This window comes from Theobroma cacao, chromosome 3 (assembly GCF_000208745.1).
Source record: "Theobroma cacao cultivar B97-61/B2 chromosome 3, Criollo_cocoa_genome_V2, whole genome shotgun sequence".
Taxonomy (NCBI): Eukaryota; Viridiplantae; Streptophyta; class Magnoliopsida; order Malvales; family Malvaceae; genus Theobroma; species Theobroma cacao.
Window position 1 is genome coordinate 32,108,181 of NC_030852.1, and position 25,060 is coordinate 32,133,240.

At 36.5% G+C, this 25,060-nt stretch overlaps 5 protein-coding genes and 1 pseudogene across 10 annotated transcripts; 3 read left to right on the forward strand and 3 right to left on the reverse strand.

Annotated features, from left to right (window-relative positions):
* Nucleotides 144–1,687, reverse strand: LOC18606166 (annotated as a pseudogene).
* LOC18606167 (ATP-dependent Clp protease proteolytic subunit-related protein 4, chloroplastic) lies at nt 2,157–6,132 on the forward strand. The gene is made up of 8 exons (XM_007039627.2): nt 2,157–2,543; nt 2,801–3,004; nt 3,333–3,388; nt 3,773–3,899; nt 4,013–4,090; nt 4,341–4,454; nt 4,536–4,647; nt 5,947–6,132. The coding sequence occupies exons 1-7, from the start codon at nt 2,274–2,276 to the stop codon at nt 4,605–4,607; spliced, it is 921 nt and encodes a 306-aa protein (XP_007039689.1). The 5' UTR covers nt 2,157–2,273; the 3' UTR covers nt 4,608–4,647; nt 5,947–6,132.
* LOC18606168 (expansin-like B1) lies at nt 7,823–9,462 on the forward strand. The gene is made up of 4 exons (XM_007039629.2): nt 7,823–8,087; nt 8,237–8,343; nt 8,665–8,976; nt 9,070–9,462. The coding sequence occupies exons 1-4, from the start codon at nt 7,952–7,954 to the stop codon at nt 9,265–9,267; spliced, it is 753 nt and encodes a 250-aa protein (XP_007039691.2). The 5' UTR covers nt 7,823–7,951; the 3' UTR covers nt 9,268–9,462.
* Nucleotides 10,278–17,642, reverse strand: LOC18606169 (COP9 signalosome complex subunit 8). Of its 3 annotated transcripts, XM_007039631.2 has the most exons (6): nt 12,221–12,387; nt 11,986–12,065; nt 11,657–11,838; nt 11,222–11,329; nt 10,831–10,902; nt 10,278–10,536 (listed from the first exon to the last, which is right to left on the reverse strand). In XM_007039631.2, the coding sequence occupies exons 1-6, from the start codon at nt 12,302–12,304 to the stop codon at nt 10,397–10,399; spliced, it is 666 nt and encodes a 221-aa protein (XP_007039693.2). In that variant the 5' UTR covers nt 12,305–12,387; the 3' UTR covers nt 10,278–10,396. The 3 variants fall into 3 exon arrangements, with proteins under 3 accessions (XP_007039693.2, XP_017974055.1, XP_007039692.2); XM_018118566.1 differs by lacking the exons at nt 10,831–10,902; nt 12,221–12,387 and adding an exon at nt 17,544–17,642; XM_007039630.2 differs by lacking the exon at nt 10,831–10,902.
* LOC18606170 (expansin-like B1) lies at nt 15,603–17,233 on the forward strand. Its single transcript, XM_007039632.2, has 4 exons — nt 15,603–15,863; nt 16,062–16,168; nt 16,456–16,767; nt 16,864–17,233. The coding sequence occupies exons 1-4, from the start codon at nt 15,722–15,724 to the stop codon at nt 17,059–17,061; spliced, it is 759 nt and encodes a 252-aa protein (XP_007039694.2). The 5' UTR covers nt 15,603–15,721; the 3' UTR covers nt 17,062–17,233.
* LOC18606171 (histone-lysine N-methyltransferase, H3 lysine-9 specific SUVH6) lies at nt 19,169–24,099 on the reverse strand. Of its 4 annotated transcripts, XM_018118243.1 has the most exons (4): nt 23,831–24,098; nt 20,565–23,147; nt 20,270–20,438; nt 19,169–19,500 (listed from the first exon to the last, which is right to left on the reverse strand). In XM_018118243.1, the coding sequence occupies exons 2-3, from the start codon at nt 23,109–23,111 to the stop codon at nt 20,325–20,327; spliced, it is 2,661 nt and encodes an 886-aa protein (XP_017973732.1). In that variant the 5' UTR covers nt 23,112–23,147; nt 23,831–24,098; the 3' UTR covers nt 19,169–19,500; nt 20,270–20,324. The 4 variants fall into 4 exon arrangements, with proteins under 4 accessions (XP_017973732.1, XP_017973730.1, XP_007039695.2 ...); XM_018118241.1 differs by having other exon boundaries at nt 20,270–23,147; nt 24,035–24,099; XM_007039633.2 differs by having other exon boundaries at nt 20,270–23,147.

Below are 25,060 nucleotides of genomic sequence, written 5' to 3' on the forward strand. Positions count from 1 at the left end.
AAAAACCAAATACGTAGTGTATCTATGTTATTTGTGGATAAAATCCTAAATTGATACCAAACTCAAGTCAACTCTAAAGTAAATAATTAAAAAAACGAATACATATTTCAGGTGACACGACAGTTAATATAATTTCCTCTTCTTCATTTTCCAGGACAGGCAAGTACCCTTCTTCCTCTTATCGTATCCACCCGGTGTTTAAGCTTTTCATGTTTAGAGTACGCTGCCGAAGGAATTGAATATGCCACTACTCCAGATATGTAAATTGAAGCTATATAAAAGGCCCTCGCAACGATGAAAGCCGTAGAGCTATTCCGGAATGGAAAGGTCCTATCCAGGGAAGAATAATAAGTAAAAGCATAAGGAAGAAGACATGTTGATGTATACATAGTTATGGAATATGGGAGCCCAATTATAACAATCAGACTTGTCCACGCAGACAAATAAAAAGCACAACTGAACAGACACTGAGGCCCCATGATCATCTGCCCTGCACGGTGATGTCTTCGCCCTTGCCCAAGGCTCGTGTTGCTGTTGTTGGTTCCATTGTTTGCTGGTGGATTGTAGTCATCTTGCCAGTACCCGCCAGGAGGCTAAGTCTAGCCTGGTAGGTGGCTGTTGCAATCAGTATAGCCACCACAAGAACTACAGTACGGACATCACTACGTTTTTTTTAGAAATTGATTCCAAAATATTTGTCCCGTTTTTCAATCAGAGTTAATTCCCTGCTCAAGTAATCTCCAAGAGTCACATTCGAGGGAAGATCAGATGCTTGTTTTGCTTTAGAACGACGTAGAATCGTACCAATCTCTACGTTCTGCATTGTTCCTTGAAGGTGAAATATGTCCATAGCAGTCAAACCATTGAAGTTCTTGACATTGACACTGTCATTCTTAATCAACAACTTCACGACCTTCACAATCAAATAAAGTTTGATCAGTTAACTATAATTATATTTTGAAATCATTTGCAGCAAACAATGAGCATGTATAAAGCTTACCTCTGTCAGATTAGTAGATGTGGCAATATATATGCAGGGCAGTGTTACCATCCTCATTATTCCAGCTCAGAATGTCTTCTTTGTTGACTCGTCGCAGCCATCCCAGAATTACTTCGAAATCTCTAATTGAGCAGTTTTTCACAGCAATATGCACTGCAGTCTCACAGTGAATTGTGATGTCTTCAACAGATGATGGGCAAGCGGATAAAAGTTCAGCTAATAGATCAGCATCGTCTATTTGGGCTAATAGTGTAAAGGTGTAATCATCCCCTTTGCTTTGACTCGGGTAAGTCGACTGTCGGTAGTGATTAATCCTCTCACCATCGGAGTGCACTTATGCTGCAAAGCAAGATGAATGGGACTAAGTCCCATGTGTTTTAGCTTCCAAGCAAGTGATGGCTTCAAGTTCGCAACTTCCATGGCAAAATGGCAAAGGAATATCAACTATCGGTATCCGATCGATACGGTCCGGAAGATATGGATCCTGGGCAAGTCTAGTATACAATGCATCAACATCTCCATTCTCTGCTGCAATCTGTAACTGCTCATCCATTCTGCAGTGCGTGATAAGGCGAACGTTCGCAAGAATGAGCAGGCGACTATATGGGCAATGGTGATATATAACTAGGAGGATCATTACCTTCTTATAACGAGAATTGGCAGCGCCGGTGGCGATATCTCATGCATTGTTCGTTGGCTAATGCATAAAATGTCAGCAGAGTTTGATCAAGCGATGAACAAATAAATATCCCCAAGCAAGCGACTGCTGACTGGGGTGAAGTTGAAGGAGGTGAGCACAAATGACACAACGCTAATAATTTGTTAGTGTCATCCTAGGATACTGACGAAAATTTTTTCCAGGAAAAATTATTTTAAAAAATTACGGAAAGGAGTTGACAAAAAGGACCGACAAATCAGATACGAAGGGTCCTAGAAGAAGATGAGCAAACAATTATAAACCCAAAAGGTGACCGAAGAGCGAAGAGACAATGTTTTGGGCTAGACAATTATAAGCCCACGCCCACGCTAACGAAAAGGCAGGGAGCCCAAGATGGGCTGAAAGTCATAAGCATTACAGGAAAGGAGCCCAAAAATGGCCTGAACACCAGGCCAACCAAACCAAACCGCCGCACTTCGGGGCTAACCCGAACCATTACCAGATTTTCGAATCGGATTTGATCCGGATATCACTTCTCCCTCTTCTTCTTTGTTACGACTATTCGCTAACTGCCTTCCGAAACGCAGCTTTTCTTCGAAGGCACCATAGCCATCAATGGAGGTCGCAACCGCAGCAGCATCAAGCCTCGCGCTCCATGCTCACATGTTATCACCACCAACCTCTGCACGAACCGTAAACCCTTATCGAACCCTAAACTCTCCTCCGTCAACTTCTCTCAGAGCTTCTCTCTCAACCAACTTCCTTTCTCCCTTTCCCGCCACCGGAAGCGTCGCCGGAGATTTCTCCGGTCTCAAGCTACGACCTGAATCTCTCAACCCGGCTTCCCTCTCCCGATCCAAGCCTAAACGAGGTGTCGTAACCATGGTACACGTTAAATTATTTGACTTTTAATCTAAATTTCTTTACTTCTCTAGGACTTTCAAATGTTTATTAATAGTGCTAACGGTTAGAAAGTAGGCAATTTTATTTTATAAGAATGCTGAACAAGTAACGTTAATACTAATCTTAATTCTTAATTCAAATTTGAGTATCATATCACAAAGTTGAATTGCCCTATCTAGGTCAAGTATATTGCAAAGTAAATACATTATGCCGGCGTTTTCCCGGAATTTTGTGGATAGGTTATTCCGTTTTCGAGGGGAAGTGCATGGGAGCAACCTCCACCGGACTTAGCATCGTATTTGTACAAGAACCGCATAGTTTACTTGGGAATGTCGCTTGTTCCTTCTGTCACAGAGTTGATACTGGCTGAGTTTCTTTACCTTCAGTATGAAGATGCGGAGAAGCCTATTTACTTATACATAAACTCCACTGGAACAACCAAGGTATGATTTTCTTATCACAGAAGTTGATAACCATGTTCTGGAAGCATAAATGTAGATTTTTGCTGTGATTATTGTCATCATAATTAGAATTGGATGCTAAATGAAAGATAAAAATGCAAACTTTTATTAGAAAGTATTTTGAACCAGTCTTATTTTAGTTTCTTTTTGATAGAGTTAAAATGTATTGCAGGTGTGCTTAGTAAGTAAAAATATTTATTCTCTTTTACCTTTTCTTTTGCATTATTAGGGTGCTTAAAAGAGGAAATCAGATGTTGTGTTAGTTTGCTCCCTTTTCAATACTGTTAATAGGATTGTTCACTTTTTTCAGGGTGGCGAGAAGTTGGGTTACGAGACTGAGGCTTTTGCAATCTATGACGTTATGGGGTTATTACTCTTTCCACTTTTTAACTCATGCTGTATTTCACAATTTACTTGTCTTATGAGCTGCACTTAATTTGCATTTATTAAACGTTGAAATATCGGAATTCTCTTCCTGGCTTCAGGGTGGTAGTTTCACTCTAGATGTCAAAACCCAGCAGTATCAACTACTCTTAAATGGTGAATGCATCATTCTTTGTGAATGATATGTTCTTTGAGTCATGATGAGGCCCAGTTACATGAAGTTTTTCTACTTCCTAGACACTTAGATACAACTTGCCTGGAAAATTTTCTGAATGTATAATGTTCTATGAGCCTCTGCACATCCTTATCCTTCCAGAAGAGCTTCCAAGCTTTATTTTCTGTTTTGAATACTATCTTTCACTGCAGGTATGTGAAGCCTCCTATTTTTACTCTCTGTGTTGGTAATGCTTGGGGAGAAGCTGCATTACTTTTAGCTGCCGGTGCAACAGGAAATCGTTCTGCTCTTCCTTCATCTACAATAATGATGAGGCAGGTTGGTTCTCGGACAGTGGATCTCTGATGCTCTAAACTATGAAATTCTTCTACGATGTTGCTTGAACTTTGACATGTTTAATATTTATTATTTTTATCTCTACCAATCTGCAGCCTATTGCAAGATTTCAAGGTCAAGCAACAGATGTTGACCTTGCAAGAAAGGAAGTAAAGAATGTGAAAACAGAGTTGGTAAGAAAATGATCTGCTTAGTTAAGGATTCTGATTTCTGATTATACACCAAGCTTACATTTGAAAACACCATGATCCTACTTACACGGCTTTGTATTTGCTTGGTCTTCTATGACTAAACTGCATACTGCAGACTGTATGCATTTGTTCATAAATTGACTTATTAGCATTAAAGCTGACTTTGCAAACTTTTCTGTTGGATGTGCATCCAAATTTGGGCTAATGTAACTGCATATGAATTATGCTCAAGGTTAAACTCTATGCAAAACACATTGGAAAGTCAACTGAGCAGATTGAAGCGGATATCAGGCGCCCAAAATATTTTAGCCCCAGTGAGGCAGTTGAATATGGCATCATAGATAAGGTTCTTTTACTTGAAGGAGTTTTATATTTTCTACTAGCTTTCATGCATTACTATACTGTATTTTTCCAATATATTCTGCAGGTATTATACAATGAAAGGGGCGCTGAAGACCGTGGTGTTGTTTCTGACCTGAAGAAGGCACAACTTATCTGACCATAAGAGACTTGTACTATGTGACTGTTAAAACTGTCAGGTAAACCATGTGTTTTCTCTTGAATTGTATGATTGATTACATTGCATTTTATATATTGTAGATATTTTTTTTTAAGTAGTTCTTCAGTAACAATAAATGTTTTTTTTTAGAAGGCAGTATGCTTAAAAGATAGCTGTATTTCATTTTGAGTCCTTTGTGTCACTCATAATTATTTTCTCTATAGTTTTTTTGTTCCACAATTTTGATGGAACTTAGATGTAGGGTATACTTGCTACCGCAGGATCCAATTAATCTCGTCTGTTGAAGCGTGGATTATTTAGAAAGTATTGATACTTTGATGCATTGTGACTCTTCACGTGGCTTCTAGTGTTTTATTTATGTTACCAAGCAATGTACCGTGATTTACTAGTGTTTTATATATGTTATCAAGCAGTGTACCATGATGTAGCTGGGTGTTCGTTATTTTGTGTGAAATCTCTGCCTATTGAATGAAATGATTAAAGTAATATCCTGATTCTTGACGTATAAAGGCTTTTATTGGTAATTGATCTACTGTGGAGGATGAAGGAGGAATAAACCTTTATAGATGTGTTATGCCTTTATTGAACATTAGCTCTTCAATCTCTATCATATGCCCCTCTTTCCACTTCCACACCAACAATGGTTCTAGGTTCTGCCTGTTACTCGTACATTTCTCTACAAGTGTGTTCTGGAATAGAAAAGTATTTGCTTGTTTGTATTATGATCTCACCACCTTTGCCATCATTGCTCTTTCTGTCCACCCTAAAATCTGCAACGAGAGACACTTGGAAGCTATTGTTGTTTGTTTGACTCTGTGGTCATTTGCTTTACACCTTGCATTTGCTTTTGGTTCTTCTGTTAAGTTTTCTGGGGTTTGAGAATGACCAAAGAGGAATCTTAGATAGTGGTGTTCGTTGTTGCAAAAAATTATCAGTTTAGCTCCCTTATTACATTACCTTTTGCAACTCCCTTTATCCTAATCATCACAAATGTGGGAAGGAGATTCTAAGTCGAAAATGGATTTTGGATATAGATCATTGATGTATTTTGGTCCCAATTCTCAACAATATCTATTCCATTATTTGCTCCAAGTGGCAAGGCTTGTTAATGGAGAGTGATCTCATTATTGAAGCCAATAAATGTGGTGGTCACTATCTCTCTCTCTCTCTCTCGCCTATCTTTCTGAAATGTGAAAGTATCAATCTAATTTGAACCTAGTAGTAATACGTGTTTGGAGAGATCCAATTTTTTGTCCAAATTTTATTTTAATTTATAAAATATTTTCTAGCTTCTCTTATATGTTGTTTGCTGCTACAGTATTTGCTTGAGTTGAAGGATGACCAGAGAAGCTGAGAACAGTGTGTACTTTGTTCAGGGAGCAGAGGCATGGGACTGAGAATCATAGTCAAGGATATGCTGTCTCAGCACGTGTATCAGTCATTTGTAGCACAAAGTGTATCTTGGGATCAATAAATTTTAGTATTTTATTTGTTTAAACACCAATTAATTGCAATTAAAATTTTGTTTTTTTTTTTTTTGTTCATTTTCATCCTTTCTTCTTCTCTTCTTTCCCCATGTTTGCTTCCTGTACTTGTTACTTTAGTACCTAAGAGTATTCACATTGAAGCCATGATAAGCGGCTGCTGCTAACCTACTATGCTTCTTCCTCAATCTTTTTTCTATGGTATTGACAACCCAACGTGCCCTACAATCACCAAATGGAAGACCAGGAAGAAGAGCCACCTACCCACTTCACAAATAAAATACATCTGGAATTTATGCGCACTTATCCTATAGAGAAATCACACTTCTACTCTTGTTTCCCACACATGCCGACATCAATACAAACGTGCCAAGACTTAAAAAAATGGGAAATTCAAGACCAATTTGCTATACAAAACCGGCAAAACAGAAAAAATAATAGTGCTCTCACCCCTAATTTTTGAAGTATTATCTTAAAATTGTCCACCACCAATGACAGTTCTGGAGAGCTTTGCTTTGTTCGTACTGGTTTGACAGTCGGGATAGTGCGTTACAACCCACTAAAGTGATGGCTTTTTGTTGGTTAACGCAGCTGTTACTAAATTTAGTACATGGCTTTTCCCTTCTTCCGAGTCAACAAAACCTATCAGCTTATCAAAGATGATGCGTGCTAGTTTAAATTTGATAAACCGGAGTTCGTGTTGGTGGGATTTTTCCAATAAGCTTTTGATATTTGACAAAAACAAGTAATTCTTTCACAAGTAACTGTTACGTGAATAATCATCATGAGAGGAAGTTTCAAGTTTGTCAAAGGAATATATTTTAGAATTTAAAGAGTTGAATTCTAAATCCAGCTAAATATCCGAAAACATGTGAACTTAAACATGGGAAAATCAAAACTTTTGTTTTTTCAAGAATGGCAAACTGTTTTTCAATAATTAATGAGGTAAGTAAAAGATCTCCAGTGCATTGGAACTTCAGGTTTTGAAGGTGTAAAGGAGTAATACTTCCTATGGTTTGAAACAACTTAACCATGTTTATTTTATGATGAAAGATTGGAGAGAAAAGAAATTAAAAGCCTACTTTTTTAACAAGGGCTCGATTCCTGTTCAATTTTGTTCATACTTTTTATTGTTTTAAGTTCAGTTTAACTTTGTTTGTTATCTGTTTTCCATCCAAATGATTCTTTTTCTCAAATTCTTCAAGCTGAGATCTTCTTCATTTGATGCAATATCTAAGACTCTGACGCCTCAAGCTCTTTATAGGAATAGAAAATGAAAACTTGATAGGTGAGGGATGAGGAGATATTGAGAAAAAGGAATACAAAAAATCTGCTTCTCCAGTCTTAATTCTTTAATGCTTCAAACCCAATAGCATAAAAAAATCAAAGTTAGTACCAAAAGTAGAGTAATAATTCACGCGTAAACTTTCAGAATCGACCCTGAAGATACACGAAGCTACCAAAAAGTGAAGGGAATGTTGACAAAAGTTAGGCAGAACATTTGTCAATAGAATACATATCCAGATTCAAAGAAGGGTCTTACGGGGGTCAAGAACGGGGTCTACACATGTATACACATCATTCATCTCAATCCTACCGCCTTAAGACCCTTTTTCGGACTGCCTACTACGAATTAGTGGAAGAAAAGAAGCGAAAGGTGTAGCAATTTGCTCAACCGCAGCCTCTTGCCTTCGGCTATAAATATCGGATTCTGATTTCTTAGCTTCCCATCTCTCACAAGCTCATCTAACTTCTCTCCTCTCTATCTTCTAAGTTATCTTTCTCTTTTCTTGGTTACGTTATTCTCTTTGGTACTGCTATAAACTTTGTAGCAGAAAGATGGGGTTCTCATTAAAATTTCGTTACTGCCTTGTGTCTGTCATGGTGCTCTTGCCTGCACTGTGTTACTCTCAGGACTATTTCGTCCGGTCCAGAGCAACATACTATGGCAGTCCTGACTGCTTAGGGACTCCTAGTATGTACATTTCTCCTATGATACATGCATGTTTATTTATTTATTACAATTAAAGTTCACAAGTGGATATTGACCGTGATTTTAAACCTTCAAATTCACTTAAGGATGTTCATCATGTCATACATGAGCTAACAGTTATGTGAATTTAGGTGGAGCTTGCGGGTTCGGAGAATACGGAAGGACTGTCAATGATGCGAACGTGGCTGGGGTTTCCAGGCTCTACAAGAATGGAACTGGCTGCGGTGCTTGCTATCAGGTAAAACTTCAGGCCCCCTAATCATTTCAGCTCTGAAAGCGACAGGTAAAGCAAGGACGAAGCTACCAAAGTGATGAGCTCGGCAGAAATTTCCGCAAAAATAAACTAATTTCGGCAATAACCTTTAGAATAGTATATATTTCTCACTTGCTAAAAGCATTTCTAGTGTTCAACATGTGACCCTACTGCTTAAAACTAATTAAAGTTTAATTATTATTAATTGCTAATTTGGCACTAATCTATAAACCACAAGTGGCTTCTTATTTTATGTTGCTAGCTAATCCATGACACTTCCTTTTTTGCTTAATTAAACAAACTCAGGTTAGGTGCACGAACCCTCAACTGTGTGATGATAACGGGGTGAACATTGTGGTGACTGACTATGGCGAAGGAGACCACACCGATTTCATCCTGAGCCCCCGTGCCTACACAAGGATGGCGCGATCAAACACTGCCGCGCAGCTGTTTGCTTATGGCGTAGTTGACGTGGAATACCAGAGAATCCCCTGCGGCTACGGTGGTAAAAAGCTCCAGTTCAAGGTTCATGAACACAGCAGATACCCAAGCTACTTGGCCATCGTAATCTTGTACCCAGCTGGCAAAAACGAAATCCAAGCCATTGAAATTTATCGGGTAAATTTTACTTATTTATCACAAAATTCTGACCCCTTGAAGTACGGAAATCGTACATATTGTTACATAATTATGCATTTGGTGTGTGAGCAGGAGGATTGTAAGCAATGGATAGGAATGAGGAGGGCGTATGGGGCAGTTTACGACATGGCTAATCCGCCACAGGGGTCTATCAGCTTGAGGTTCCAAGTGAGCGGCAGCGCCGGTTTGACATGGGTGCAGGCACCAAACGCTATCCCCAGCAATTGGGAAGCTGGAGTTGCATATGAATCAGATATTCAGCTTGAGTAAAGTAGCAAATTTTAGAAGGAAAAAAATCAGACTACTTGTATTAATTCCTTAATTATGTAGTTGCTTTATGATGTCGCTAGTAAGACAGCAAAGTGCTCGGAACTTTGCCCTGTGCTCGATAAAATAAAAAGTTGTTATATGTACTTTTGCTTCATGAGTCAATAGAGTTACACCTTTAGAGTATTTTTCCTTCCACTGAGTTTATTATCATGATGACGACGTCTTATAGTAATTGATAGTGTTTTGTTTTCACTATTTTTCGTAATCATTAATAAAAAATACTACATTTCAAATCCAAATCTTTACTTCCATGTGTTTAACTAAGTCTCAATCTCATTCACCTTTATCACTTCAACTAATCTCTAAATTATTTAAAATTTCTTAAATAAATTATTATTTATTTATTTCATTCTATTAAATTTTTATATATTTATTTTTAAATCAAATAAATTTTTACTTATTTTTTATTTTAAATCAAACAAAATTCTATGTCTAATGATTAATTTATTGTTATTATCAAAATATCAGTTATCGTTACATTTTACATGATATTAATGATATATTGACATATTATAATAGATGATGACATAATATGTTAATATGATATGATATGATATATAAACACGTAATATTTTTTACTTTTCATGTCAACACCACATGAGCATAAAATAATAAATAACATTGTAACTGACGACAATTAATCAATTATTAATCATAAAAATTTATTTAATTTAAAATAAAAATATAAAACTTTATTGAAAGCAATAAAAAATGAACATTTACTTAAATTCTCTTGAATAATTTTAAAAAAAAAATTCAAGTATATATGACTTTCTTTGGTAATAAAACTGATTGTTTATGTCATTAAATTACGTGTTTCCAGCTGCGTAATTATTCCTACTTCTCATCAGCTACTTATAGGATGAAACATGCTTTACCGGATCAGGATGTTCACTGAAACTGTTTCAAAACATAAAATGGGCATGTAAGATGATAGAAGATAAACTAAGTGAAGGTTTGAAGAAGCTCCCCAAAATTTAGAAAAATATGAGAAGCATTAACTTGTTTCAACTTCTTAAAGAATTCAATATAACAAGGCAATCGAAAGCTCAGAAGTTACAAATATGATTTAATGTTCAAGGTGGAAAACATATTCCGTCAGGCACTGCAATTTGCCAGGATCTAATTTTTGCTCTCTCACAATAGCCTGCTTCTTCACAGTTAGCATTTGAGAAACAGGATCGACTGTCCAACCTTGCCGTAGTGCATCTGCATGTGAAACATCCAAAATCAACAACATTAATAAATACAACCAATATTGTTGTATCAACAACCCAAAAGAAATTGTGAATAGTATAGCACACACTAATTTAAGTAGACAATTCTATTAACAATACAAAAAGTGGAACATTCAGCTCCAAAAAGGGTTAACAGTAAAAGCCAGTTTGGCAAGCCTACAAACAGCAAAATTCCATGTTTTTCAATGGGAATTTAGCTTTGTATGGCCATCGATCTTGTTCCATAAAACCAAGAACTATATAAGAAATTGAAAAAGTAGCTTTCCTTTGCCAAACTTGTTCAGAGTCTCGAGATTTATACATTTTGCATGTACAGGGAGCACAAATGTTCGAATATCTGGAAAGGCAGAGGACCAGAGGTTTCAAAGTCAAGAAATGTAGACTCTACTCAAACCATAAGAAGCAAAAGCTTCAACATTGATTCACTGATTATAGATATAAACCAGACATGTCTCCAGCTTGCAATCAGGGAGTTAAACATCTATAAAGGAGACTTCATTGATTCAGAATATGATATATCCTTCTGATTTCATATATTTATGTTTACACTATAAAGACTCATATGGTCTCAAAAGAAGCTTATCACAAACATCTAAAAGCAAATAAAATAATAGAATATTCACAGTATAAACATAACAAGGAATGTGTGTACTTACAATTTGTGGCATCATCCTCACTCATTCCAAGAAATTGAGCTGCATCTTGGATGCTTATCGTTGAATAAGCAGATAGCAGCAGTCCAAACATCCTCTTAGTGTAAAGCTCTACAAAAAGGACAGCAAATAAATGAAATAATGACCACAACTGGTATATTGCCTAAATCTTTTACGGACATTCTATAATATTGAGTGTTACTTAATTTTTACATGTTTTCACTCCTTCAATTTCAATGCATCTCAGTCAAAATAAGCAATTCAACTATCATTGTTTCTGTACTGAACCATAATGTTTCAATTAGATATTACTTTTTATAATTAGCTCCTTTTTTTCCTTTTATTGATTTAATTCAGGTTTCATTTTTTAACATATTTTTTATTATCTACCTAATAACACTTAAAATATTGTAAAAAGCTATGGTAGAGAAAGCATGCCTGAGAAAGAAGCAACAAGAACTTGTGTTTCTTGACTCCAATCAAAGCCACGAATTGCGTCATAGACACCAGCATAGTCCCTTGTCCACAGCTTCTGACCTATTTTCCAGGCTGCAACCAACTCCGGTTGGCTCTCCTTGATTGCTGCAGGTATTGATTTCCAAAGAAACCTTGCACTATTACTGCAAAACCATTCCCTTCAAACATCAAATCCCAAACTAAACAAATGTAAACGAAAACAACATTTACTCCCAAAAAAAGCATTTCCCATAATCACATATAATCCCGTATATATAACTTATTAATTAAAAAGAATAAATGGGACTTACATATCATCGACGTAGATGTGGCCGAGAAGATGAATTGCGAAAGGCCACTCGTCTTGAAAAGCAACGCCTTCCGCTGCTACCTGATTTTTTTTTATAAATTCGAATTAGGGTTTCGATAGGGTTTTGGGAATTCTAAAGGAAAACACTTGAACTATCTAAAAATTAGATGAAACATCACACACACAAAAAAAAAAGGAAAATAAAAGATCAAAAGGAGAGAAAAGAGAGAAAGTACCTGAAGCATGAGGTTGTCGCATATATCAGCGATCCTGTCGAAGGATTTGGAAGCCAATGCTCCATTCAGAACACTAAAATCCATCTCTTCTCTTCTGCTTTTACTCTTTCGATTTTCTTCTCTTCTGCTATTACTCTGTCAGATCGTTTTCTGTGGGAGGTTTTCTTCTTGTTTCTTTTTGGTCCCTTCTGAGCCCTATTCCATGGGCCGAAAAATTAAAGCCCATTTAAATTCGTGGCGTCAAAAGATCCAACCTTGAAAAGCCCATCTTTGTCCACACGAAATTCAACTTGGATGAGCCTGCCCAAAGTGTCCCGGTAGTGCCGGTATTGAGAGCGTCTTGACTCTTGAGGGATGATACAGGGACGTCAAAAGCTTTTTCTTGCCCATTTTATTTTAATATTTTTTATTTTAATTAAAATATTATAAAATATTTTTAATAAAATAATAAAATTAAAGAGTAAAAATATTTTTAAAAATATTATAAAGTATAATATAATGTGATTACATTACAATCTTACATTATAATGATCTGTTGTAAAATAAATACTGTAATATAATTTAATTGGACACATTACAAAAAATGTGCTTTCACTTTTCTTATACCAAACGCTACTTTAAGGTACAGGGTGAGAGATTCTAACCAACGGAAATAAGGGCCATTAGAGAAGTTTTAATTGGGTTTATTGCTTCCAAATGGGGCCATAGGTTGGTTATTGAGAGCCATTCAATGAATGCTGTCAAATGGGTGAACAGTCCAGCGGAAGCTCCTTGGAGATTTAGGAAAATGGGATGTTATCTATGGCTTTAGGGAAAACAATCAAATGGCTGATAACCTCGCGAAGGAGGGAGCTATTCACCAGAGAGATCTCATTAGCATTATGAAGGAGTAGGGGTAGTCAGGGGTTTCTTGAGGGGATTTTTGGTAATGTAAATAGTGCTAATCACAAAAACAGGGATTGGGATTTTCTTTTGTAAACGTTGGGAGATGGATGGAGTTTTTTTGTATTTTTTGATTGGTTATGTGGTTTGAGACTAATGTGCGTTTCTTGCTAACGCATTGAAGTCTCAAACCATGTATTGTTTTGGGAGCTATGTTTTCCCTTTCTATTAATGAAATCGTCTTTCAAAAAAAAAAAAAACAAATATTAGAAGGAGATTCTAAGTCGAAAATGGATTTTGGATATAGATCATTGATGTATTTTGGTCCCAATTCTCAACAGTGTCTATTCCATTCCATTATTTGTTCCAAGTGGCAAGGCTGGTTAATGGAGAGTGATCTCCTTATTTAAGCCAATAAAGCTGGTGGTCACTCTCTCTCTTTCTCTCAATTTTTTTATGCCTGTCTTTCTGAAATGTGAAAGTATCAATCTAATTTGAACCCAGCAGTGATACGTGTTTAGAGAGATCCAATTTTTTGTCCAAATTTTATTTTAATTTATAAAATTATTTTATAGCTTCTGTGATATGTTGTTTGCTGCAACAGTATTAGCTCGAGTTGAAGGATGACTGGAGAAGCTGAGAACAGTGTGTGCTTTGTTCGGGGAGCAAAGGCATGGGAATGAGTTGAAGGATATGCTTTCTTAGCACGTGTATCAGTCTCATTTGGCGCACAAAGTGTATCTTGGGATCAATAAATTCCAGTGTTTTATTTGTTTAAACTCCAATTAAAATTTTGTTTTTTATTTTTTTATTTTTCATTTTCTTCCTTTCTTCTTGTCTTCTTTCCCTATGCTTGCTTCCTACTAGTTACTTCAGTACTTAAGTCTTTTCACATTGAAGCCATGATTCAATAGTTAATTGATGACCAGAGTCATAAAGCCATAATTAGCAGCTACTACTAACCTACTATGTTTCTCCCCCATTCTTTTTTCCATGGTATTTACAACCCAATGTGCCGTACAATCACCAAATGGAAGACCAAGAAGAAAAGCCACAACCCACTTCAGAAATAAAATACTACTGGAATTTATGCACACGTATCCTACAGAAAAATCACACTTGCACTCTTGTTTGCCACATGTGTCGACATCAATACAAACGTGCCAAGATTTCAAATGAAAAAAATGGGAAATTCAAGACCAATTTGCTATATAAAACCTGCAAAACAGAAAACTTAAGAGTGCTCTCAAGTCTTAAAATTTTCCACCACCAGTGACAGTTCTGAAGACCTTAGTTTTGTTCTTACTGGTTTGACAGTCGTGATAGTGCGTTACAACCCACCAAAGTGATGGCATTTTGTGGATTAATGCAGCTCGTACTATTTAGTCGTGTTGATGGGATTTTTCCAAATAGCTTTTGGTTTTTGACTAAAAACAAGCAATTCTTTCACAAGTACCTGTTACATGAATAATCATATTAAGAGGAAGTTTCAAGTTTGTCAAACGAATTTATTCTGGGACTTGAAGGTTTGAATTTTAAATCCAGCCAAACATCCGGAAACATATAAACTTAAACATGAAAAAATCATAACTTTTGTTTTTCAAAAATGGCAAACTGTTTTTTAATAATTAATAAGGAAAGAAAAAAGATATTCAGTGCATTGGAACTATAGGTTTTGAAGGTGTATATGACTAATAGTTCCTATAGCTTGAAACAACTTAACCATGTTTATGTTATGATGAATTTTTGTATAGCAAGAACAGAGGAAATATAAGGCAAGAAAAACAGAACTTTATCAATCAAAAACTCTCAAAAGCCTACTTTTTTATGATGGAAGAAATAAGAAGCCTACTTTTTAACAAGTGCTCGATTTCTGTTCAATTTGGTGCATGCTTTTTATTGTTTTAAGTTCAGTTTAACTTTGTTTGTCATCTGTTCTCCATCCAGCTGATTCTTTATTTCAAATTCTTCATGCTGAGATCTTCTTCATTTGATGCAATATCTAAGACTCTGACGCCTCAAGCTCTCAAGACGAATAGAAAATGAAAACTGCTTTGTCTTGATAGGTGAAGGATGAGGAGATATCTAGAAAAGAGAATACAAAAAATCTGCTTCTCTAGTCTCAATTCTTTAATGCTTCAAACACAATAGCATAAACAAAATCAAGTTAGTACCAAAAGTAGAGTAATAATTCACGCGTAAACTTTCAGAATCGACCCTGGAGATACACGAAGCTACCAAAAAGTGAAGGGAATGTTGACAAAAGTTAGGCAGAACATTTGTCAATAGAATACGTATCCAGATTCAAAGAAGGGTCTTAAGGGGGTCAAGAACGGGGTCTACGCATACGTATACACACCATTCATCTTAATCCTACCGCCTTGGCACCCTTTTTCGGACTGTCTACTCCTAATTAGTGGAAGATAAGAAAAAAAAGGTTTAGCAATTTGCTCGACAGCAGCCTCTTGCCTTCTGCTATAAATATGGGATACTGATTTCTTAGCTTCCCATCTCTCACAAGCTCATCCAACTTCTCCCCTCTCCATTTGCTAGGTTATCTTTCTCTTTTCTTGGTTATATTATTCTCTTTGGTACTGCTAAAAGCTTGGTAGCAGAAACATGGGGTTCTCAGTAAGATTTCGTTGTTGCCTTGTGTCTGTCATGGTGCTCTTGCCTGCACTGTCTCTGTGTTACTCTCAGGACTATTTCGTCCGGTCCAGAGCAACTTACTATGGCAGTCCTGACTGCTTAGGGACTCCAAGTATGTACATTTCTCCTATGATACGTGCATGTTTATTTATTTAGTAGTATTTAGTAGTAATATTAAGTGTCATCGTCACGATTTTTAAAATTAGCAAGTGGATATACTTATTCTTGAGGTCCTTGACTGTGATTTTAAATCTTACTGCCTATGCAATGCTCATATGTCATACATGAGCTAACAATCATGTGAATTTAGGTGGAGCTTGCGGGTTTGGAGAATACGGCAGGACTGTCAATGATGCGAACGTGGCTGGGGTTTCCAGGCTCTACAAGAATGGAGCTGGCTGCGGTGCTTGCTATCAGGTAAAACTTCAAGCCCCTTAATTATTTCAACTCTGAAAGCGATCACAGGTAAAGCAAGGAGTTATGGGTTCGGCAGAAACTTCCGCAAAATCAAACTACTTTCCACTCAACCTTTAGAATAGTATAGTGTTTCTAGCGTTAAACATGTGCCCCTACCGCTTAAAACTAATTAAAAGTTTTCATTATCATTAGTTGCTTTGGCACTGATCTATAAACACAAGTTGCTTCTTATTTTATGTTGCTAGCTAATCCATGACGCTTGCTTTTGCTTAATTAAACAAACTCAGGTTAGGTGCACGAACCCTCAACTGTGTGATGGTAATGGGGTGAACGTTGTGGTGACTGACTATGGCGAAGGAGACCACACAGATTTCATCCTGAGTCCCCGTGCCTACACAAGGATGGCACGATCAAACACCGCCGCGCAGCTGTTTGCTTATGGCGTAGTTGACGTGGAATTCCAGAGAATCCCCTGCCGCTACGGTGGTCACAAGCTGCAGTTCAAGGTTCAAGAACAAAGCAGATACCCAAGCTACTTGGCCATTGTAATCTTGTACCAAACTGGCAAAAACGATATCCAAGCCGTTGATATTTGGCGGGTAAATTTTTACTTATTTATCACAAACTTTTTACTCCTTCTTGAAGTACCGAATCGTACATATAGTTACATTATTATGCGTTTGGTGTGTGAGCAGGAGGATTGTAAGCAATGGATAGGAATGAGGAGGGCGTATGGGGCAGTTTTCGACATGGCTAGTCCGCCACAGGGGGCTGTCAGCTTGAGGTTGCAAGTGAGTGGCAGCGCGGGCTTGACATGGGTGCAGGCACCAAACGTTATCCCCAGCGATTGGAAAGCTGGAGTTGCGTATGAATCAGATATTCAGCTTGAGTAAAGTGCGTCAGGCTTGCACTACTAGAAACAAATAAGAAATTTTAAAACGCAAAAATCAGACTACTTGTATTAAGTCCTTAATTACATGGTTGCTTTATGATGTCACTAGTAAGACAGCAAAGTGCTTAAAACTTCGCCTTGCGGTCGATAAAATAAAGAGTTGGTTATGTGTACCTTTGCTTTTTTTTTTAACATTAATCATCATAGACTTTCATTCAAACTGGGATGAACCTAGTAAAAAAAGGAACAGAACGGTCAAGAGTTAAAAGAGAACCAAGTTACACCATACAAGCAACAAAGAATTGCACCCAGCCCCAATCAATTTTCATCCTAACCAAGAAAGAACTAGCAAAAGGCATCAGTAAGATCAGGAAACAGGACCAAAGACACTGTTCCCTATTCTTGCTGTTCACAAAATCCATTCATACCAGTCTATCCATCACACTATTACCATCAGACCTGATACAGAACATCAAAAGGTACCTGAAGCATGAGATTGTCGCATATATCAGCAATCTTATCGAAGGACTTGGAAGCCAATGCTTCATTCAGAACACTAAGATCCATCTCTTCTTATCTTCTGCTTTTTACTCTTTCGATTTTCCTCTCTCCTACTATTACTCTGTTAAATCGTTTTCTTTGGGAGACGGTTTTTTTTCTTTTTTTTTTGCTTTTTTTCCCTTGTCTAGCCCAATTTCATGGACCGAAAAATTAAAGCCCATTTAAATGGGCGGCGTCTTAAAAAACAGCTTCTACGATTTTAAGTTTTCATTTAACATAAGGATCCAACCTTAATTCTTTATAAGCCCATTCTTTGTGCACTCGAGACGTGGCATCCATGTTTTTGTCTAATTTCAAACTTAGTTCGAAACAATCTGAATTGAATGTCCAATTGTGACATAAAATTCATGTTTTGCCTAATTCGAACCGATCCAAATTTCTATTTTAAAACTATATCAGGAATTTCCTACTTCTAATTGACACGACCCAAATTTCTATTGTAGTCTGTTGCCCAAACTTTCCCGTGCCCAAGTTTAGAAATTATTACAAATACCCTTAATTTGTTTTGATAATTAAAAATAACAATCCATAATTTGTTTGGATAATTAAAATTAAAAATAAAAAAAAAGCATACTATAGATGTCTAATTTTAATTAATTATTTTTTTAAGTATTATTTTACAAAACGAGAACAAATATAGAATAATTGTGTCACATGAAAAAATAAAATTAATTCAAAACAAGTGACAAGTTCACAAGTTATTTTCATACTTAAATATTTTAAAAAGTTTGATCTAGTGGCTTAGAAATTGAAGTTGTTAAGAAGACGTTTTCTTAACCATGCTTTATCTTTTCCTTCTTTCTTAATGTATAAGTGTCACATTGTTTAGTATCACTACTTTACTACTCCAAACTTATGTCCATTATCCAATTACGTATTCTTTCCATATCATCAAATAAGTTGTCCTTTAACGTGCTCTTCTTATAAACTATTCTTCCCATAGTGAATATACTCTTCCCATAACAAAATCGTTTTTCCATGCAAAACTTGTTTTCTTAAAAATATTATCCAATTACGTGCTCTTTTTATAATGTTAATGATCGATAAACCGTTATTTACAGTGCTCTTCTCATAGGTCATCCTTCACATAGTGGACATGCTTTTTCCATAACAAGCACATTCTTCCATACAAAACATGTTCTTTTAAAATTACTCTATTTTCTTCTAAGAAAACACTACTGTTTAATATAAATATGAGATTTTAACAATTAAACAAAAAATCAGAAAAATATCAATGATTACTCTCAAAACTTTCTCTAAACTCTTTCCAATATCCCCTTTACTCAATTCTTTCTATCTATTGCGTTCCATCACCCAAAACACTTAAATTTCAAAAACTGTTCCAATCTTCTTTTCTGCCACCTCTAGTGAATTTCATTTTACTTATTCAAAACGTACTCTCCCCTTACCAAAGAAACCCTCTACAAATAACATTTTGAATTTTGATTGATTACAAATTTTACTCCAAAGTTAACTTAATAGTTACTAGCCCTCCAATGCGAAGGTCAAATTCCCTAGCATATATACAAAAAAAGATAACATTCCAGTTGGTGGGGAAATTTCTATATTTGACTATTTTTCTATATTTTCCCTGTAAAGTAGAGTAGTTTGTCAAAATGATTACACCGCACATGCAAGTCTGTAACATTAACTCTGCAATTAGCTTCCTCACATGCGTCTTAGAAGTACATTTTTGCCCAAAAATTATATTCTAGGAACAGCTGTGAAGAATATAACCATAAAGAGGTCTCCAATACATTGATACAAGCAAACAAGGAGGGCATCATAAACATTCTGCGGCGGGCAGCTAGTCTTGGCAAGCATGAAATTTGAACATGAATGAAGCATACGATAGTGCAGCATCTGGATATTGTAATGCCTGCAAAAATTTAAGCAGCAACCTTAGCAGAACTTCATTACAAACCACCATTTTTTGCATGGCGGATATTGTTTCTTTCTGCATTAACCATAGGAAATTTCAACGGCATCTATTTATAGTATTATGATTTTTTATATTTATACACTATGTACAAATTTGTGTATGATTTAGAATTGGGAAGAAACTTCGCATCATAGACGAGACAAATATAATGTTAGACTTGATACTTTAGAGGGGTTAAATCTCTAAAGTTGGTGCTCTTTCCCTTTCCATAGCACAACCCAGAACAAGAAATTTTCCCCATCGCATTAGCAGCTGCTAAAATGAGCACAGATATTATAGCAGCATCATATGCAGAAATGACTGCCAGATTATGACCTTTACATGTGGGATCAAAAGTGAGTAGAAATGTGCACTAAATTGTCCCAAACCAAATCCACAAATGACACAGGCAAAAATAGTCTGTGCATATTAAAGTTTTGAATCCACACAAGTCATATGAGTGTAATTCCCACAAGCAACTAGGATTTGCCATGGATTTGAACATCTGTGATTTGTATATTGATCAGTTTGTAAACATACAATGTGAGCATCCATAAGCACATATATGTTTAGAGAAAAAGATCAGGAGTAATAAATGAAAACCAAAAACAAAATTAAATTCATATACACAAATACATAGCCTTTGCATATTTATATATGCATAACTATGTCTATGTGCATTACTACCTAATAAAGGTTAAGGATATGTGAGGGGAAAAACACTTACAGTGCAAAAAGTCAGTGCTTCTTCAGGAATCCAAAAGAGTTTTTGGTGTCATGCTTCAATACAGCCTACCAGTGCACTCTGAAGAACCACAATAGCAAAATTTCTTCTTTATGTTACCATTCTCATCACGAACCTGATCTATCATATAATTGTAATGGTATGTCAACTCCTGCAAGGGAGGAATATTTTCAGCAGCAAAGAGCATTATATGTGGGATTCTCCTGTCATCGTGATCATAAAGGACATTTTGTGCATACAAATTAGGTGAACAACTATGGTTTATGAATCTCCCTACATTGCCATGCTGTGCTGCATCGATGGTAAAACCACTGTCTTGCACAACTTGGCAAACACTTGAATGCACATCAGGCATTAGGGTTGAAAGACCATCCCACAGAGAACTTTCACTGTAGTTGTTTCCAATATCAAACAGATACTCATCATTCCCTGTTCTTTCTTCAGCTTCTCTATCTTCGAGGAGCTCTCCAGCATACTCACAGATGAAACTTCCGGAAGGGATAGAATTTAGGGATCTAACACCCCAGCCTCTCGATTCTGTTTTAAAGATTTCAAGCTGAAATTTTATGCCACGCTGGCTCACTCTATTATAGCAAGAAGCAGGACACTTGCAAGTAGGACCACATTCATAGACAAGGCGCTTTGCTTCAACAATGGCCCCATTATGGTTATATGGGATCTCTCCTCCATTCTTCATTGCACAGGAACATTTCCCAGATTCTGAACATCCATCAATACAATCACAACCTTTGGGAGGAATAGGGTGGCACCAGTCAGGATAGATCATGTGAGGTACATACACAAATGGTGGAGGTTTTTCACTATCTATGGTGTTTATAGCACAAATGGGGATTACCTCCTTCCCTTGTGAGATATCATGTGCACACAGCCCTTCCCACACTTTAGATTTATTAGATTTTTTTACAACTTTCCAAGCAAGCTCTGGTTGACCAGGAATTCTGACCAGCTTAAATTTGTAGACAAGCTTACCATGTGGTCCTGATTCTTGCTTACACTCCTCCACCAAATAGAGGCCATCATAAACATATGTTTTACCCCTACCTTCTAACAAATCAGAAGACCTTGTCTCACCGCGAATAACCCTCACTGGATTCTTAACAAATATGCTATTTGCCAAAGCAAGGTTTCCTCTTTCAAGTTTCTGGTCTTCCGGTTGCTTACCTTTCTGCATAACATTCCCTCCCTGACCCATGTAAGTCAAGATATCTGAGTTATCCAAGTCATTGTCATAGCCCCCTGATGCTATAACACTAGTAGCAATGATCCTATCACCTTGCTTTACGTAATCTATACCACCCTGACTTTGGCGATGAAGGCCAACAATATTGAGCTCCACAAAATAATGAAACTCATCACCAACTTCAACACCTGGTACAGGTCCAATGATCTGTTTGCCTGTGTTAATGTATTTCCCTTTCTCTTTGAGAATCTTTGCAGCTTGGATATCCACCCTCTTAAAGGTCTTTCCTTCTCCATTCAACTTTGATTCTTCTTCCTGTAAAAGCTTCCGACAAATGGCTTGGAATAGGCGTAATGTCTCTCTCACTTTGTTCCGAGTAGTAATTGCATCATTATCATGACACACACTACTTGGACAAGAAGGAGGAAGACTCACATCATAACTGTATGATCTCAGAGCAAAATTATCATCTGTGTATAGTCCATCCTGTTGGATTGATTCTTCCTTGTCCCTGATAACCACTTGACCAAGACCTTTATAAGGCCTTGTGGGAGAAGAATTCTTCTTAATACATGTTTCTTCAGGGCTCTCTGCTTCATTCTTATTTGCTACTAAAGCATGGTTTGCCCTTGGTAGCAATATGAAATTGTTCTTTCTTTTTCTTTTAAATGAAACACCCCCCAGGTCACGTTTGCAGGTCACTTTCCCTTGTGGCAGAGGACAAGTTGATGAAGCCATGAGGCCTTGCACAATTGACCCATCCAATAAAACTTCTTGACTCCCACAGTCCTCCTCCAGCAATTGATCCTCAAAGGCAGGTGAATCAGAAAGCTTTGTCTCAAAACTCTTGTCCTCAGCATAGATTACAATATCATGTATTGGATTTTCCTCCAAACCTCTAACATATCCATCACTTGTCTCACTAACTTGCTTGGACTTGCTATCAAATTCATTTGGATAAGTTTCGCAAGGAGACTTGATGCTCTTTTCTCTCATATCTTCCTTGTCCTCATCCATATCATTCCTGGATGAAGCTTCATAAGCACATAGCTTCCTCATTTTTTCAGAAGCCAGCTCTTCAGGTTTAGATTGAATTTCTTCTGCAGAGAGTGTAGGAGCACTACCTTCTATTTTACCTTCTAGAGCATTGACATCCTGAACATCCTCTATCACTTGTTTCACATCAGTACATATAGTCTTCTCTGAGGGCTTTTCCTCATTTACAAACTTCTCTAGATTGAAACCTTTGTCCTTTAGAGAGGTAAGCCATTTCATGCGCTCCTCCTCGCTAAGAGGTGGAGCATTTCTTCCACAAAATGGAGGGAAGTTTCTCACAACAGTGACTCCTCTACGAGGACGATAATTTCTTGCCGAAGTCTTCTCCAAACTGCTCTCACCAGGGTGGGATTTCACCGCTTGCTCACTTGGTCTATCGATTGGTGCAGCCAACCTTCCACACCCTGGTGGAAAATTCCGAACAACAGAAACTTTACGCTGCTTATACTTGGGTGCAGGGGCAAAGTGACCATTTTCAGTTGACACTCTTCCCAGCCTTCCCTCAGAATGACTACAACTTGCCACTTTTAATGTCTCTTTATGCAGCATATTATCGGAAACGCCCATTTCAACTCATATATTACAAGTTGCACGAAAAGCAACCTAAAAACCAACATAAAATATTATTAGACTGCAATTAGCTCAAAGATTAAACAATAATTAACCTCATTCTCTATCTCTAACCATGAATAAAAGTAAAAACAGAAAACAATTAAAACGAATCCCGTGGTCATGAGACTTTAGTTTCTAACAACAGCAAAAGACTGTATCAACAATCAAATCAAGCCATGAAATAACCTAAAACTATGCCCCAATATTGAAGAACAAGCCAATTGAAAACGAGGGGATTAAAAGATAAGCAAATAGTATATCTCAAATGGATGAAAAAATCAAACTCCCTTTTCAATCAAATAGCAACAAAAAAAGAAGGAAAAATGAATCAATGGATTAAAAAAATAATGCGATTCATATATGTAGTTTCCCGTAAACTCTAAAGCACCTAATGACAATAATCAAGTTTTCTTTAAAATATATCGAATTTTCTGCTGAACTTTTCTTCGAAACCAAACAGGACTAGAAACACAAACTCGATATCCACCAAAACGGGAAGAATAATTCAAAATTAAGAGGGGAAAGAGAAAAATGGTTGCGTTACCATGCACAGAAAATTGCTAAAATAAAGGCGGAAAAATAAGTGATCGAAGAAATGTTGACCATCTATTATGGATTTGAAGTGATCAAAAGCTAATTAAACAGACGAGATTTCAACAAGAATAAAAATTCACCCGAAAATCTTCGAGGAGTAGAACATGCACGAGAAGGCGGAAGAGCATCGAAATGAGGAAAGAAAACGACGGTTACTAATGAAGAATGAGCGGCATTAGACTGAAATCAACGGTGAAGATCGTCTAAAGTTTTCGATAGGAAGCTGGATCGTAAAAATTGATGATTTTTAGCTCGTAGTGGAGAAGGAAATGTGTGCACTTTACCGTTTCGATTTGTCTCCTTTACGAGATGATTGCCGGAGTGAAGAAAAACCCGACGCTTCGAGTGCCGCAGTAGAAACGGCGTCGTTATGCCAAATGACAGGTGGTAAAATATAAGGGTAAAATACATTTTTTCTAATTTTTATTAATAATTACACGTAAACTCATTAGGATTCAAAATTGACAATTTGAATAGCATCAATGGTAAATATGAAATATCTAAATTGTCTATTGCACAAAAAAATAAATACTATAGTGTGTCAATACCTATTTGAAAAATTTTATCCAACAGAAAAAATGTCAAGTTCTCATAACAAATTTTGAAATTCAAAACTTAGATCAAACATAGATTTATGGTTTCTAAACCCATATATAAATAAATAAATAAATCAACTCAACGACTCAACTTTCATTTTCTCTTCCACCTTTCGACTTCACTTTGAATCACCTAGCAAAAATCAAACATAGGTTCATAGTTTCTCTTCACAAGTCATTTATGAGTTGAAGTGCCAAAAATCAACAATAAATCTAGTGCATTTCAACAATAAAATCAGGATTTTGAAAGAGTTTTAGCTTCTAATAGGTTTAAGGATGAAAAAAAGGGTAAAATTATCCTTTGCCACATCATTACCATAACCTTTAAGGTTTTGATTATAACTTTATACGAGTCTATTAGAATTTGAAATGGACGGTCTATCTTAAAAGAATATTTTTTACTAGATACATAAGTCCTATCATTTGTCAATTGTTAATATTTTCATTAGTTTGATGACGTGGTAATATTTTTTAGATAATTTTATCTTTTATTAATTTTTCAAATTATCATTACATAAAATACAATTTCTTAATTTTTACAATTTATTTGCCTCTCTGTCCAAGCATCCTCTTTCCTTCTCTCACTAAAATTTCTCCACTGTAAACAACAACAACGGCAAACAACATGACAAGCTTTGAGTGAACGTTTCCCAACCAAATCTGACCACGAGAACAACAGATTAGATGCTACCCAACCAAATCAAACCTGCGTGA

Bases quoted from the DNA above. Each gene is read 5' to 3' on its own strand.
- LOC18606167 (XM_007039627.2), top strand. From the start codon at position 2,274: ATGGAGGTCGCAACCGCAGCAGCATCAAGCCTCGCGCTCCATGCTCAC. The intron at 3,005-3,332 runs GTATGATTTTCT...CACTTTTTTCAG, and splicing joins ACTCCACTGGAACAACCAAG to GGTGGCGAGAAGTTGGGTTA. The intron at 3,900-4,012 runs GTTGGTTCTCGG...ACCAATCTGCAG, and splicing joins CTACAATAATGATGAGGCAG to CCTATTGCAAGATTTCAAGG.
- LOC18606168 (XM_007039629.2), top strand. From the start codon at position 7,952: ATGGGGTTCTCATTAAAATTTCGTTACTGCCTTGTGTCTGTCATGGTG. The intron at 8,088-8,236 runs GTATGTACATTT...ATGTGAATTTAG, and splicing joins TGACTGCTTAGGGACTCCTA to GTGGAGCTTGCGGGTTCGGA. The intron at 8,344-8,664 runs GTAAAACTTCAG...AAACAAACTCAG, and splicing joins GCTGCGGTGCTTGCTATCAG to GTTAGGTGCACGAACCCTCA.
- LOC18606169 (XM_007039631.2), bottom strand. From the start codon at position 12,304: ATGGATTTTAGTGTTCTGAATGGAGCATTGGCTTCCAAATCCTTCGAC. The intron at 12,066-12,220 runs GTACTTTCTCTC...AAAAAAAATCAG, and splicing joins GCGACAACCTCATGCTTCAG to GTAGCAGCGGAAGGCGTTGC. The intron at 10,903-11,221 runs GTAAGTACACAC...CTGCCTTTCCAG, and splicing joins TGAGGATGATGCCACAAATT to ATATTCGAACATTTGTGCTC.
- LOC18606170 (XM_007039632.2), top strand. From the start codon at position 15,722: ATGGGGTTCTCAGTAAGATTTCGTTGTTGCCTTGTGTCTGTCATGGTG. The intron at 15,864-16,061 runs GTATGTACATTT...ATGTGAATTTAG, and splicing joins TGACTGCTTAGGGACTCCAA to GTGGAGCTTGCGGGTTTGGA. The intron at 16,768-16,863 runs GTAAATTTTTAC...GTGTGTGAGCAG, and splicing joins AAGCCGTTGATATTTGGCGG to GAGGATTGTAAGCAATGGAT.
- LOC18606171 (XM_018118241.1), bottom strand. From the start codon at position 23,111: ATGGGCGTTTCCGATAATATGCTGCATAAAGAGACATTAAAAGTGGCA.